The sequence below is a fragment of the Bufo bufo genome, chromosome 9 (genome assembly GCF_905171765.1).
Source record: "Bufo bufo chromosome 9, aBufBuf1.1, whole genome shotgun sequence".
In the NCBI taxonomy this organism is placed as follows: Eukaryota; Metazoa; Chordata; class Amphibia; order Anura; family Bufonidae; genus Bufo; species Bufo bufo.
In genome coordinates, this window is record NC_053397.1 from 138,250,065 (window position 1) to 138,266,656 (window position 16,592).

A 16,592-nucleotide genomic window follows, 5' to 3' on the forward strand; every position below is an offset into this window, starting at 1 on the left:
ATGCATGAAGTCCTCCCGGACAGCCGCAGGGGATGCTTTCAGTGGTCACCCACTGTTGGCACCCGAGCCCAGGCTACCATAAGAGGAGGGAGAGCCGACCTCGGCCTGTGTCTTCTTTATTAAGGTAGGCCCCTTGTGAGCCTCATGCACCTCTCTGGCCTTCTTCCCTATAGGACAGGAAAAACACTAGTGATGGAAGGGAGGGGTGGGATTTAAACCTGAGGAAATCAGTCTCAGGATGTGGTGTCAGAGATGACCGGGGAAAGGGGTGGGAAAGTGTTTTATATTGATGTCCTATCCTCACAATAGTTCATCAATATCTGATCTACATGGATCAGACGGCCAGTATCCCTGCCGATGTATGAAGAGGAGATGGTACGCCATGCGAGAACAGCTTCCTCTTCATTGCACTACGCATCTTCTCCCTTGCAGCGGCAACGTATTGCAATTACAATTTCTTTCTCCATTCAAGTGAATGGAGTGAGTACCTGTAATCCCACTCACTTCCGAGATGACAGGCAGTGTAATTAACAGGAAGCAGAGCTTAAATGGAGTGCTGCCTCCTCTTCAAACAGATGATCAGCAGGGGTGCAGGGTGTCAAACACCTGCAGATTAGATATTGATGTCCTATCATAGGTCATCAATATAAAACCCCTGCAGTAGCCTTTTAACCACAGGTCCAATTTAAAAGCTTGGGATGACATACCATTGGAGGATATTCAGCAACTATATGACCATTCACATGCCGGAGTGGCAGCCAGTATTCATGTGACCCTGCCTCAACTTGTTCCTGTTAAACTGAAATAATTGAATAAAGTAAGATTGCCTTGACACAGCTATGGCTGTGCATCCAGATTTGTGGAATAGTCGTATACCATGCCAGATTAGGGAGATGGGATAAGTAAATTTCAAACGGAAGTATTAACTTTTGAGATCTAATATAACGTGGAATCTGCTATCTGAAAAGATTTCCTGATGGATGACCAAATAATACACTAATGCATTTACATATGTTGGCCAATACAGGAGGACTTGACACTATATTGTTTATACAGGATAGAACACTGTGGCAAGCACTCACCAGCTGGGGGGTGGGGGGTTGATGGGGAACGATTCCACGCCACCCACTCACCAGTGCAGCAGAGAGCAGCTCCTGCTACACTCACAGTCAGCACCCACATAGAAACTCTGTAGACAAATGTACAGTGTGACGTTGTACCAAGTGGGTGGAAGGAAGCAGTCTCATCCAAACTCACTCCACTATGCTGTGTAGTGGAGAGTGTCCCCCACGACACTAATATACGCCTTTGGTTCCGCTGCTTCACCAACCTGTAGCTAGCTGCTCCTGCTGCATTCAGTCTCCACATCAAAGACCTATACAGGGATGTACAGCATGATGTGTACGGTACGAAGCCAAGATGCAGTGGGGGTGCTCACCGACTTCTGTGCGCAATGGTTCCTACTCCATTCATTGCCCACATTGAAATGCTGTATAGGAAAGTACAATGTGATGTGGCTGCTAGCAAGCACAAGGGGTTCCATGCTTTAGTGGCTCCTGTGCCAAGTGGTTCCTGCTGCCTAAGCAGGAGGGGAGAGGATGCTCGTCTCTCATAAGTGGCCCAGTGCAGAGCGGCTCCTGCTGAATTCAGCTCATCCATTGAAATGCTGGGGAGGGGGAACGGTGGAGAAGGATACGTCATCCAGTCCCAGTGCACTATTATTCCTAAGTAATTTTGGTGAGCATGGATGGATATATATATATACATAAATTGCAGTCATTGTCCTAGGACAAGAACTCCACCCTTAAGTGTATGCATGTCACGGTCCTGGGACTGGCCATCTACTAGTTTATAACAGTAGACCTACAAAATATTTACATTTCATTGTTTTATTATACAGAAAATCGGATATTGCTAGGAGGAATGGCTTTTTTTATTGTCAAAATGTCCAGTTATTGAAGGAAAGTTAATGTAGGAAAAAAACTGGCAGAATTTGTTGTCTCTGAAATTTATAAATCCATTTAAGAAAGTAATATATGTTTTAACAGGTGTTGGCTGTAAGACAATATTTATGCCATTTCAAAAGGAGGAAAAGATTAGAGGACAACAGTCAGCAGAACATGAAACTGTTCATGATAATTTTATGATTCTTCAACACAATGTTTAAACATCTCCTGTAAGCTATGCGCTTCCTCCAAATTTACTAGATAGTTTGCTTATCAAATTCATCACTTTTGGGTTGCTCTGATATTTTGATATGTTGGCTGGGTTTTGGGCTACATCTTGAAATGCAGCCATCACCTCTGGATCCTGTTTGGGGGCAAAAAAACAATATCACAATTATTATTGCTTTACTATTATTGATCACATAATGAAAAGCTTTGTATCATCTGAAAACATTTAAACCAGGTTTTAATATAAAACATTCTATTTGACTACCCTTATATAAAAATGTAATCCTGAAATATTCCACCGACTCCAGATCTGTTTTTAGCTCTGCTATTTAGGCCTCATGCATACAATCATGTTTTTTTTTTATCTGCATCAGATCTGCATTTTTTTCCGGGTTGGATGTGGATCAGTTCACTTCAATAGAGGCGCAAAAGACAGCGTGCCGCCCGTTATCCATATGTTCATTCCGCGGCCCCGCAAACAAATAGAACATGTGATGTTCAAGGATAGGACAGTTCTACAGAGGGCCAGACATTCTGTTCCGCAAAATGAGGAACACACATGGCCAGTGTCCGCAAAAACAACAACGGTCATGTGCATGAGTCCTTAGACTTGGATAGGATCACCATCTCTTTGTAATTAGTGGGAGGGGAAATTTAAAGGGTTTGGGTCACCTAAGCAAATTGCATTTTTCATGTACAGAAAGTTAATACAAGGCACTTACTAATATATTGTTAATATCCATATTGCTTCCTGGATTCATTTTTCGGTCACATTCTACATTGTTCATTTCCATGGTTACGACCACCCTGAAATCCATCAGTGGTGGCCGTGCTTGTACGCAATAGGAAAAAGCACTAGCCTATGTTCGGTCCCAAGTTCCGGGCCACCATAAAACTTTGTTCTAATACTGTAAGGAGCAGGAGCTCAGTTCAGTATTAGACTGTATTGGCTCCGATGAGCCGCAGTTATTGCTTCGTGAAGTCTCGCGAGACCGCGCAATAACTCCATAAATAAATTTGTACTGTAAAAAAACATTTCCCGAACTCTGGTTCGGTTCCAAGTGGTAACTTGGAACCACTCATCTCTAGTCTTAACCATGGAAACAAGCAGTGTATAATGTGATGTAAAAATTAATCCAGCCAGCAAAGGAAGCAATATGGATAATAACAATACTTTAGAAAGTGCCTTGTATTAACTTCCTCTACATAATAAATGGTATTTGTTGACGTGAGACAACCCCTTTAATGATAGAAAGCTCTCAGGGCCTGACTGTGACCAATTCTAGCCTTGGGACAAGCACACAGCACTGGACCAGATGTAGCACGTAATCCGAAATGACTTGTAGGTCATTTGCAATGTATAGAACTGGCGCCATATGTGGCGAGTGCCGGTTTATAATACAGCAGATAAGTCACAATAACTGGGATTGAAGCCAACTCCCATCCAGGTCATTTAAGCCCCTCAGATACTGCAGTCAACGTCGGGGCTCCCTCTGTCCTCCGATCCATTGCTATCATATCCTGTGACCAGGGCCGTCTTTAATATTGATTGGACCCTGGGCAAAAATTTACTTGGGCCCCCTGGATCCCGCCTTCCCACACCTTAGCATGCAAGCACGCCCTCCACCACAACACACACACAAAAAATCCACACATCTGGTAGAGTACAGTTAATGACTGTAAATACTTCCAGTTCTGAAGACTCCAGCGGCTCAGGATCAGTGCTCTGGGCAGCTGGGCTCAGGCTGGAAGTCGGCACCGCTCTGCAGGAAGGAGACCAGGGCTCGGCTCACCCTAGTGTTACAGTGCACCCCACAGTATGCAGTATAGCACCCTATAGTATACAGCACCACACAGTATGCAGTATAGCACCCCACACTATACAGTACCCCACAGTATATAGTAGAGCAGTATAGCAGCCCACAGTATACAGCACCCCACAGTATAAAACACCTCACCGTATACAGCACCCCAAACTATACACGATACAGCCCCCCACACTATACAGTCCCACACAGTATACAGTACAGCAGTATAGCCCCCCACACTATACAGGCCCCCCACACACAGTATACAGGCCCCCCCCACAGTACACAGCCCCCCCCCCCACACTACACAGCCCCCCCCCAGTATACAGGCCCCACACAGTATACAGCTCCCCACACAGTATACAGCTCCCCACACAGTATACAGCTCCCCACACAGTATACAGCTCCCCACACAGTATACAGCTCCCCACACAGTATACAGCTCCCCACACAGTATACAGCTCCCCACACAGTATACAGCTCCCCACACAGTATACAGCTCCCCACACAGTATACAGCTCCCCACACAGTATACAGCTCCCCACACAGTATACAGCTCACCACACAGTATACAGCTCACCACACAGTATACAGGCCCCCACACCGTATACAGGCCCCCACAGTATACAGACTCCCACACAGTATACAGCACCCCACTATACAGTAGTTTACAGTATATTAACATAACAGTCCCTGTCACCTTTTTCTGATGTAATCTTCACACAAAAAAGCTCCACAGTTAACTTCTGCAACACTCCTGATAGGACCTGTGATGACCTCATAGCCATGTGACCAGTAATTGCTAGGTTACTGGTCACCTGGTGATGTCATTAAGGTCCTAGATCACAACTTTAACACAGTACGATCATGATGCCTGGACTCAGTGTCGGCAGGCATGGCATGGCAGCACCCCCTGTGTAGCTGACAGCCTGACACCCGGGGCAGTAGCTAGCAGGGCTCAAGAGGCAGCTGCCTTGGGCCCCCCAGGAGCAACTGGTCCCGGGGCAGCTGCCCCTTTTGCCCCTTGGTAAAGACGGCCCTGCCTGTGACCTTGTGAAAGCTCCCAGGACCATCATAGTAAACTGCCTGCAAAGCTGTGCCCAGGACACGGCCTGACAGAAAGCCCGTAAAAATCCAATAGATTGCAATAGTATTCTATAGCAGTATATGGTACAAGCAATCAGAAGATTACATGTTCAAGTCCCAAAAGGGAATTAAAAATTATATTGAAAATTCAAATCATCACCTTTCCCAATTTTACATAAAAGAATAAACAGTTAAAAAAATAAACATAATAGGTTTCCCCATGTCCGAACAATTAAAATATAATAATATTTTTCTTATGTGGTGAATGCTGTAAGGAGAAAAAAAATAAAATAAAAAATTTCAAAAAAGCATAATATGCCATTTGCTGGTCATTCTTTCCCTCCATAATGGTACCAATATGGAAATATATAAAAATAAGTTATAGGTGTCAGAATATGGAGATGCAATGAAAATTATTATTTTCAAAAGGTACTTATTTTTTTAAAAGTAGTAAAACAAATAAAAACCGATTCTTATCACCATAATTGTACTGATCCACAAAATAAGGTTGTCATATCATTTTTAGATCATAGTGGGTTTGCGAATGGATAATTTAAAAGTTTTAGTACTTGGTAGAAAAATTTAGAAACCAAAACCCCCTCACAGACTCTGCCATTGGGAGTCTGCTCTGTAGAATGGCAGTAACCCGGTAGCTATCGTGTCGTCTCAGCTACTGAGCAGGGACCACCTTTAAAGACCCAACACTTAGCAATCTGTTGCTTCATTCTGGAGAAAAATAACTTTTAATCCAAACCCAATTAAACAGTTAAGTACACTGTGGGCTGACCTGAGCCACTCCGTGCACTCATGCTTCTCTTGCTTTAATTGCCAGCCCCTTCCTTTCCTTCTTGATTGACCAAGTCAGGTTCTTGCATCGTCATCTCACCTGGCCCTGTTACATGAATGAAGCCACTCTCAATATAGCACCTACCTGCATAGCAGTCAACACTTCTGGGTCTGAGAGAATTTCACTCACTCCTGGCATTCCAGCCATGCCACCAGGGAATCCTCCTGCCATACCTGGCATCCCACCTGGAAATCCCTCTATAATAAAAGGTGAAATATGAATTTATTATAAAGTAACATACTTGAAATCAGTATTATATATATATATATATATATATATATATATATATATATATATATATACACATACACACAAATAAACAGCAGCACATTCTCTTTAAAAGTGAAATTGGGTGCAATCCCTCCTGGATTCCAGGCATGAATCCACAGGCAATGTCCAAAGAACAAATAATGAGGCAGCACTCCAAAGAAGGTGAGGGTGATGGACCCGTTTATTACCCCAGTCGACGGGTCCATCACCCTCACCTTCTTTGGAGTGCTGCCTCATTATTTGTTCTTTATATATGCAGGCGAAACTCGAAAATTAGAATATCGTGCAAAGTTAATTTCAGTAATGCAACTTAAAAAGGTGAAACTAACATAGGAGATAGACTAATTACATGCAAAGCGAGATATTTCAAGCCTTTGTTATAATTTGGATGATTATGGCTTACAGCTTATGAAAACCCCAAAGTCACAATCTCAGGTACCCTTTGCTCAGGAGGTATGGATTAATTAGCTGACTAGAGTGTGACACTTTGAGCCTAGAATATTGAACCTTTTCACAATATTCTAATTTTAAGTTGCATTAATGCAATTCCTTTTAAGTTGCATTACTGAAATAAATGGAGTTTTGCACGATTTTCAAATTTTTCAAGTTTCACGTGTGTGTGTGTTTATATACACTCACCTAAAGAATTATTAGGAACACCATACTAATACGGTGTTGGACCCCCTTTTGTTTTCAGAACTGCCTTAATTCTACATGGCATTGATTCAACAAGGTGCTGATAGCATTCTTTAAAAATGTTGGCCCATATTGATAGGATAGCATCTTGCAGTTGATGGAGATTAGAGGGATGCACATCCAGGGCAAGAAGCTCCCGTTCCACCACATCCCAAAGATGCTCTATTGGGTTGAGATCTGGTGACTGTGGGGGCCATTTTAGTACAGTGAACTCATTATCATGTTCAAGAAACCAATTTGAAATGATTCGAGCTTTGTGACATGGTGCATTATCCTGCTGGAAGTAGCCATCAGAAGATGGATACATGATCTCATTCTGTTTACGCCAAATTCGGACTCTACCATTTGAATGTCTCAACAGAAATCGAGACTCATCAGACCAGTCAACATTTTTCCAGTCTTCAACAGTCCAATTTTGGTGAGCTCGTACAAATTGTAGCCTCTTTTTCCTATTTGTAGTGGAGATGCTGTTGTAGCCCATCTGCCTCAAGGTTGTGCGTGTTGTGGCTTCACAAATGCTTTGCTGCATACCTCGGTTGTAACGAGTGGTTATTTCAGTCAACGTTGCTCTTCTATCAGCTTGAATCAGTCAACCCATTCTCCTCTGACCTCTAGCATCCACAAGGCATTTTTGCCCACAGGACTGCCGCATACTGGATGTTTTTCCCTTTTAACACCATTCTTTGTAAACCCTAGAAATGGTTGTGCGTGAAGATCCCAGTAACTGAGCAGATTGTGAAATACTCAGACCGGCCCGTCTGGCACCTACAACCATGCCACGCTCAAATTGCTTAAATCACCTTCTTTCCCATTCTGACATTCAGTTTGGAGTTCAGGAGATTGTCTTGACCAGGACCACCCCCCTAAATGCATTGAAGCAACTGCCATGTGATTGGTTGACTAGATAATTGCATTAATGAGAAATAGAACAGGTGTTCCTAATAATTCTTTAGGTGAGTGTATATATATATATATATATATATATATATATATATATATACACACACATACATACACACAGGGTGGGCCATTTATATGGATACACCTTAATAAAATGGGAATGTTGGTGATATTAAACTTCCTGTTTGTGGCACATTAGTATATGTGAGGGGAGAAACTTTTCAAGATGGGTGGTGACCATGGCGGCCATTTTGAATCCAACTTTTGTTTTTTCAATAGGAAGAGGGTCATGTGACACATCAAACTTATTGGGAATTTCACAAGAAAAACAATGGTGTGCTTGGTTTTAACGTAACTTTATTCTTTCATGAGTTATTTACAAGTTTCTCTTTGTTTACAGTCATTGACATGTCGCCGAGGTTAACACGTGAGGAGCAGATAGAAATTGTGTTGATGTCTGAACGCAGTAACCGGTTCATTGCAGCAGATTTCAATGCAAGACACCCTACGAGACCACCCATCTCCCATGCTACAGTTAGCAAACTGCTTGCTAAGTTTCGTGAAACTGGTTCAGTGTTGGATTTGCCAAAATGTGGACGCATGAAATCTGTCTCTAATGAAGAAACATCAGTGACTGTCCTAGCTTCATTCAGCAAGAGCCCACAGCGTAGCACTCGCCGCATGTCACTGGAGAGTGGCATTAGTCGAACATCCCTTCGGCGGATATTGGCTACTCACAAATGGCACCCTTACAAACTACAGCTACTGCAGCATCTCAACGAGGATGACCCAGATCGGCGCACTGAATTGGCAGAATGGGCAAAACAAAAATTGAAACAGGACCCTCAGTTTCCCCCCTCAGTTTCCCCCCTCTGATGTACCTGCGATTTCCGAATATATATGATCTACATGTGTTAGACTGTATGTTCCCGGATTGCGCAAATATTATATGAATTGATCTCAGTGTTATGCTTCTCTATAATATGTTGCATTGTGTGAGGGAGATCCCTCCAGGGCTTTGCAAGGATCCATAGGGATAATAGTAATGGATGCGTTATGATCATGCAGGTATCCATTCGACTTTCCCAGTGTTATGTGACGAATGTTCGCTTGACGGTGAACAGTTGTTTTTAGCTTTGATCCGATATTATATAGCCCGTATGAATGTAAGTATGAATGAGAAAGGCCCTGCGGTGGGAGATCTGGACCTACGCGATAATCTAGTCAGTTGGCTATGTGGGCATACACCTCTTCCAAGATGGCGATTTGATGTGAGAGACCAGTCTGCACACACTCTAGGAGATCTTCCTTCGTCATTATGATGTATAGATTACATACGCAAACCGCGGCATGCGCAGTAAGTTCTAGTGCACGCCAATGCAGACATTGTTGCAAGTGCGGGATTGCGGTTCATCGGTTCAGTGTTCTTCCAGCTGTCATCACTAAGTATCTGCACACGTCACTTTTTAACTATTTCAGCACTTGGGCTACATAAAGATATGATGTTTGGAAGCTATATAAGCGAATGAAATCCATATATGTCACATGCATATGCTTTATACAATTTCACTAATCATGTTTGAAATTAGTTGCAATAGTTTTTTATTGTTATCATGGAATTTTCGATTTGAGGTGTTTTTATCCTTTGTATTTTGACACTATAGAGTTAACTCACCAATTTTGTATTTGTCACGTCATGACATGACGTAATCAGTTGTGGGTGTATATATATTGTTCACTACGTCCTGCTATTTTGCTTGAGAAAGGCTCTAGTGCAGAGCCGAAACGTCGCCATTGCCACTGAGGTGAATAAAGTGTTTTTTTAATTTTATATTTTTGGAGTGCTGCCTTTTTTCCCTCTCTCTCTATATCTATCTATCTATATATAAAAAAAAAAGGCAGCACTCCAGATTAGTGAAATAAAGTGGATGGTTTATTCACCCATCTAGCAGCAACGTTTCATCTCTCTCATTGGAGCCTTTGTCTAGCTGAATAACATGTGCATAGTGGCATACATAAATAGTGCAAACAATTTCATAATCACAGATCCATGATTAAGTAATAAAGTGCAAGTGCGTCAAGAATATAACAATATTAAAACTACAATTCATCTAATATCATGATTATATCCAAATTGATTGTGAACATCATCATATAAAGTGCATAACGTGATCAATACAGTGGAAATATCGATAAACATACATGATTACCAATCAACGAATAAAGTGTACACAGTGCATAACAATCACAAGTTGATTAAGGGTACTTTCACACTTGCGGCAGGACGGATCCGACATGGTGAACAGCCTGTCTGATCCGTCCTGCCGCAAGTGTGAAAGTACCCTAAAACCTTAAACTTTGGATGAGTCACGTTGTTTCCCATGTTATAACTGTGTAAATTGTAACCTGATTGGGTGTTACGGGGTGATTCATTTGTTCACCCGGTTTCTGGTCAAATGATTAAAATCAAACAATATCTAACATGCCCCATGTTATTTATTTGTTGATTTGCCCTTGTCATCTCCTATACATAGGTGAAACTACTTGGGACTTAAAAACCCGACTCAACCAACATAGGTATTCCATTAGGAAACAAAAAATGGATCTTCCCGTATCAAAACATTTCACTGAGGCTAAACACTCTGAAAGGGATTTACGGTTTAGAATTTTGGAACAGATACCTCTTCTGATACGAGGTGGTGACAGGACCAAATTATTAAAGAGAACTTTTTTGGATTTTTAACCACCTCCCGTCCGCCCATAGGATATAAACGTCCGGGAGATGGTTCTCTATTTCTGAATGGACGTTCCAGAACGTCCGTTCAGAAAATGCAGCTGCACGCTAATCGCGCAGCTGCTGATTGGGTCAGTGACAGCAGGGCAACCCTAAGAGAAGGCAGGGACAGTGCCCAGGTGTCCCTGCCTTCTGGATCGCTGCATACACCGCGCTCACCGAGCGCTGTGTATGCAGAGCAGGAAGCGCTATGCTCTTCCTGTTCCGGCCCGGCGGTCATGTGACCGCCAGGACCGGAGAGTGCAGGAGCTGTGTGAGGTCTTTCAGAGACCTCGATCAGCCCTGCACTGAGGCTGTACAGCCTCTCTGGGGGGTGCATTTCTCCTGTAACTGGGGCTACTATGTCCCCCAGAGGTCTTGTATGACCTTATGGGGGACGAAAAGTGTAAAAAAAAAAAAAAATGTAAAAAGGTTTCACACGTAAAAAAAAAAAAAATTCCCCAAGTAAGGAATAAAAAGAAAATATGTTAAAAATCAAAAAAATAAAATAGACATATTTGGTATTGCCGCGTCCGTAAAAACCAGCTCTATAAAAATATCACATGACCTAACCCCTCGCGTGAACACCGTAAAAAAAAAAAGTCAAAACAAGCAATTTTTGTCACCTTACATCACAAAAAGTGCAACACCAAGTGATCAAAAATGCGTATGTCCCACAAAATGGTACCAATAAAAGTCACCTCATCCCGCAAAAAATGAGCCCCTACATAAGAAAATCTCTCAAAAAATAAAAAAACTATAGCTCTTAAAACATGGAGACACTAAAACATATTTTTTTTGTTTCAAAAATGGTATTATTGTGTAAAACTTTAATAAATAAGAAAAAGTATACATATTAGGTATCGCCACGTCCGTAACAATCTGCTCTATAAAAATGTCACTTGACTGAACCCCTCAGGTGAACGCTGTAAAAATAAATAAATAAATAGAAACTGTGCTAAAACAACCAATTTTTTGGTCACCTTGCCCCATAAAGTGTTATAATGAATGATCAAAAAATCATATGTACCCAAAAATAGTAGCAATAGAACTGGCACCTTATCCACTAGTTTCCAAAATGGGATCACTTCTTGGGAGTTTCTACTGTAAGGGTGCATCAGGGGGCTTCAAATGGGACATGGCATCTAAAAACCATGTGAAGTTCCTTTTCTTCTGCGCCCTGCCGTGTGCCCATACAGCAGTTTATGACCACATGTGGGGTGTTTCTGTAAACCGCAGAATCTGGGTAATAAATATTGAGTTTTGTTTGGCTGTTAACCATCGATGTGTTAAAGAAAAAATTGGATTAAAATGGAAAATCTTCCAAAAAAGTAAAATTTTTAAATTTGATCTCCATTTTCCTTTAATTCTTGTGGAACGCCTAAAGGGTTAACAAAGTTTGTAAAATCGGTTTTAAGTAACTTGAGGAGTGTAGTTTCTACAATGGGGTCATTTATGGGGTGTATCCAGTATGTAGGCCCCACAAAGTGACTTCAGACCTGAACTGGTCCTCAAAGTGGATTTTGGCAATTTTCTTAAAAATTTGAACAATTGCTTCTAAACTTCTAAGCCTTCTAACGTCCTAAAAAAATAAAATGACATTTCCAAAATGATGCCAACATAAAAGTAGACATATAGGGAATGTTAAGTAATAAATATTTTATGAGGTATCACTTTGTTTTAAAAGCAGAGAACTTGAAATTTAGAAAATTGCGTATTTTTCAAAAATTTTGGTAAATTTGGGATTTTTTCATAAATAAAGGTGAAATATATTGACTCAAATTTATGACTATCATGAAGTACAATGTGTCACGAGAAAACAATCTCTGAATGACTTGGATAAGTAAAGGCGTTCCAAAGTTATTACCACAAAGTGAGATATGTCAGTTTTGCAAAATTAGGCCTGGTCAGGAAGGGGGCAAATGGCCCAGATGGCAAGTGGATACTCTAGGGACTCTGAAGCCACAGGGTCTAAATGTAGAATTCAGGGTAATTTAGTCACCAGTTATGCATGTGCTCTTTACTTGTATCCTTTATAGGGAAAACAACATGTGCTATATGTCTGTGTACCCCTTTTTTTGTAGGACAACAATTTTGACTCTATTGTCAGGAATGGTCACGTTTGGTGAAATCTGGAGGAATTATCCACTATTATACGTTACAAAATAATCATTTTTGGTTGGGATACCAATTGGAATTTATGAACAGTGACAATCCCTGTCTGTCACTCGGTGCCTCTCTAGCCCCCAATGGGACTTGAGTGACACTGGCTCCTGACGGGTTGGTTTGTCCATTGATCATTCACCATATTATATTATGTAGTGCTCCGATGCAGTCTATCCGTGACTCCCCCCGCTTAGGGAGGGAATCGGGATTACATCATTGTGATACCCTGATGCCTATCCCTAATGCGGTGGGATTTTTGACATGGAGCGGATATGCTGACAGTTCTGGACAGTAAGGTGTATACGGTCTGATACTCCATGATGCCCCCCTGACAGACATTCCGGTACGGAGACTAGTGGTTACCCGCCGATCCTCCGTTTGCGGATCAGCTTTTATCTGCGGAGCTTTGGACACTTTGAGTGTGTCTTTGCAATTCTGTATAGGGAACTTGCGGCCCGTATGGGCATGAGCATGCGCCCTGCTAGAAAGATAGATAGCGGCCATCTTTATTGTGGTTCCCATATTCTCCTATATCACTACGTGTCTCGTGAGAGCACATGGAGCGGCGCATGTGCAGACCGCCCTTCCGGGCGCCAGCAGACTCCACCAAAGTTTTTTTTAAGGTTTTAATCAACTTGTGATTGTTATGCACCGTGTACACTTTATACGCTGATTGGTAATCATGTATGTTTATCGATATTTCCACTGTATTGATCACGTTATGCACTTTATATGATGATGTTCACAATCAATTTGGATATAATCATGATTGTAGATGAATTGTAGTTTTAATATCGTTATATTCTTGACGCACTTGCACTTTATTACTTAATCATGGATCTGTGATTATGAAATAGTTTGCACTATTTATGTATGCCACTATGCACATGTTATTCAGCTAGACAAAGGCTCCAATGAGAGAGCTGAAACGTTGCTGCTAGATGGGTGAATAAACCATCCACTTTTTTTTTTACTAATCTGGAGTGCTGCCTGTTTTCTTCTATATGTACTTGGGACCTTGGTCTCAGGCCCCCATAAGGACTTGCACCCGCGTTTATTGTGTTCTGCTTTTTTCTTATATATATATATTTTTTTTCTTTTATATCTCAACTATATAAAAAAAAAGACAAAAACCATAGCCATCGTGGTCATGCTTTGCAAAAATGCAATCTAGTTGAAGTATGGTAACCGCTGGAACCCCCACTGGACCACAGAATAACCCAGCTGTGTAGGGAAGTACACCAGAGGCACGTTTACTTCAATGAAGGTTGATCTACAATTAAAAATTGAAGGGACCCGTGTGCTTACATTTTCTGGATCAGCATAAGCCCCACATGTTAGATCCCCAAAAATAATACTGTTATAGCCATGTGCCACAACATTAAATAACAAAAATGTCTCTCTAAACTGGACATACACATGACATGATAAAAGAAAAATAGATGTCCTGCTACTACAGAAAACAATTTTGACTATGTCCAAAAAAAACAATCTCTAAATTAAAATGTGAAAATGTGTTTTCTTATCATTTGGACTACATTTTGTATTATAAGTGTTCTTATGGAAAAGGCAAAAGGTTTAAGTTAGGTATACACTATAGGGAAAGCAAAGTACGTTAGGAAACAAAATAACAAAGGGTATGAAGTGCAGGGTAAACGCAAATACACTGCTCAAAAAAATAAAGGGAACACAAAAATAACACATCCTAGATCTGAATTAATTAAATATTCTTCTGAAATACTTTGTTCTTTACATAGTTGAATGTGCTGACAACAAAATCACACAAAAAAAATAATGGAAATCTAATTTTTTTAACCCATGGAGGTCTGGATTTGGAGTCACCCTCAAAATTAAAGTGGAAAAACACACTACAGGCTGATCCAACTTTGATGTAATGTCCTTAAAACAAGTCAAAATGAGGCTCAGTAGTGTGTGTGGCCTCCACGTGCCTGTATGACCTCCCTACAACGCCTGTGCATGCTCCTGATGAGGTGGCAGACGGTCTCCGGAGGGATCTCCTCCCAGACCTGGACTAAAGCATCTGCCAACTCCTGGACAGTCTGTGGTGCAACGTGACGTTGGTGGATAGAGCGAGACGTGATGTCCCAGATGTGCTCAATTGGATTCAGGTCTGGGGAACGGGCGGGCCAGTCCATAGCATCAATGCCTTCGTCTTGCAGGAACTGCTGACACACTCCAGCCACATGAGGTCCAGCATTAGGAGGAACCCAGGGCCAACCGCACCAGCATATGGTCTCACAAGGGGTCTGAGGATCTCATCTCGGTACCTAATGGCAGTCAGGCTACCTCTGGCGAGCACATGGAGGGCTGTGCGGCCCTCCAAAGAAATGCCACCCCACACCATTACTGACCCAATGCCAAACCGGTCATGCTGGAGGATGTTGCAGGCAGCAGAACGTTCTCCACGGCGTCTCCAGACTCTGTCACATGTGCTCAGTGTGAACCTGCTTTCATCTGTGAAGAGCACAGGGCGCCAGTGGCGAATTTGCAAATCTTGGTGTTTTCTGGCAAATGCCAAACGTCCTGCACAGTGTTGGGCTGTACGCACAACCCCCACCTGTGGACATCGGACCCTCATATCACCCTCATGGAGTCTGTTTCTGACAGTTTGAGCAGACACATGCACATTTGTGGCCTGCTGGAGGTCATTTTGCAGGGCTCTGGCAGTGCTCCTCCTGTTCCTCCTTGCACAAAGGCGGAGGTAGCGGTCCTGCTGCTGGGTTGTTGCCCTCCTACGGCCTCCTCCACGTCTCCTGATGTACTGGCCTGTCTCCTGGTAGCGCCTCCATGCTCTGGACACTACGCTGACAGACACAGCAAACCTTCTTGCCACAGCTTGCATTGATGTGCCATCCTGGATAAGCTGCACTACCTGAGCCACTTGTGTGGGTTGTAGACTCCGTCTCATGCTACCACTAGAGTGAAAGCACCGGCAGCATTCAAAAGTGACCAAAACATCAGCCAGGAAGCATAGGAACTGAGAAGTGGTCAGGTCACCACCTGCAGTCTTGCTAATTGCCTATAATTTCCACCTATTGTCTATCCCATTTGCACAACAGCATGTGAAATTGATTGTCACTCAGTGTTGCTTCCTAAGTGGACAGTTTGATTTCACAGAAGTGTGATTGACTTGGAGTTACATTGTGTTGTTTAAGTGTTCCCTTTATTTTTTTGAGCAGTGTACAACACTGGGTATCAGAGTTGGGTAGATTTCTGAATAAATGTAATAGTAACAGTGTTGAGTTTTATTATCAAAAGGTAAACAAACTGATATTAATGGTTAAAATGTTTATATTGAAGATTTCAACAAATGAAAAATATCAAAACAAATGTGTTATTTTTTTACACCACAATGTGTTAAGAGTAGGGTTGAGCGAACCCGAACTTCAGGATTTTTGGACCCCGGACCCGAACATTTTAGTAAAAGTTCGGGTTCGGTGATTTCTCTGTGCTTTTTAAAAGGCTGCAGCCAATCAACAAGCGTTTAACACTGTGCCCTTAGAAGCCATCACAGCCATGCCTACTAATAGCATGGCTGTGATTGGCCAGTGCAGCATGTGACCCATGCTCTATATAAGCTTGAGTCACGTAGCGCTGCACGTCACTCTGCTGTGACAAGTGTAGGGAGAGGATGCTGCTGGACTGGTAATTTCAGAGAGAGAATAGGATAGAATCGAACTCCGCGATCTACATACAATTAGTTGTGTGGGTGCAGGGCAAAATCTTTTTACCCTGCCCTGAGCCCATTGACCGAAAAAAAATAACTTATCCGTCTGTTACCGTATTTTTCACCCTATAAGACGCACTTTTTTCCCTCAAAAGTGGAAGGTAAATGGCAGTGCGTCTTATGG

At 42.1% G+C, this 16,592-nt stretch overlaps 1 protein-coding gene across 1 annotated transcript in view; it reads right to left on the reverse strand.

Annotated features, from left to right (window-relative positions):
- Positions 1 to 1,995: 1,995 nt before the first annotated feature.
- ST13 (ST13 Hsp70 interacting protein) overlaps positions 1,996 to 16,592 on the reverse strand; it is a 325,403-nt gene continuing 310,806 nt past the window's right edge. The window contains exons 11-12 of the mRNA XM_040406554.1: positions 6,000 to 6,112; positions 1,996 to 2,310 (exon numbers count right to left, since the gene is read on the reverse strand). Of these exons, the coding sequence (XP_040262488.1) occupies positions 2,182 to 2,310; positions 6,000 to 6,112 (242 nt within the window). The 3' untranslated portion in view covers positions 1,996 to 2,181. The remainder of the gene's footprint in view (positions 2,311 to 5,999; positions 6,113 to 16,592) is intronic.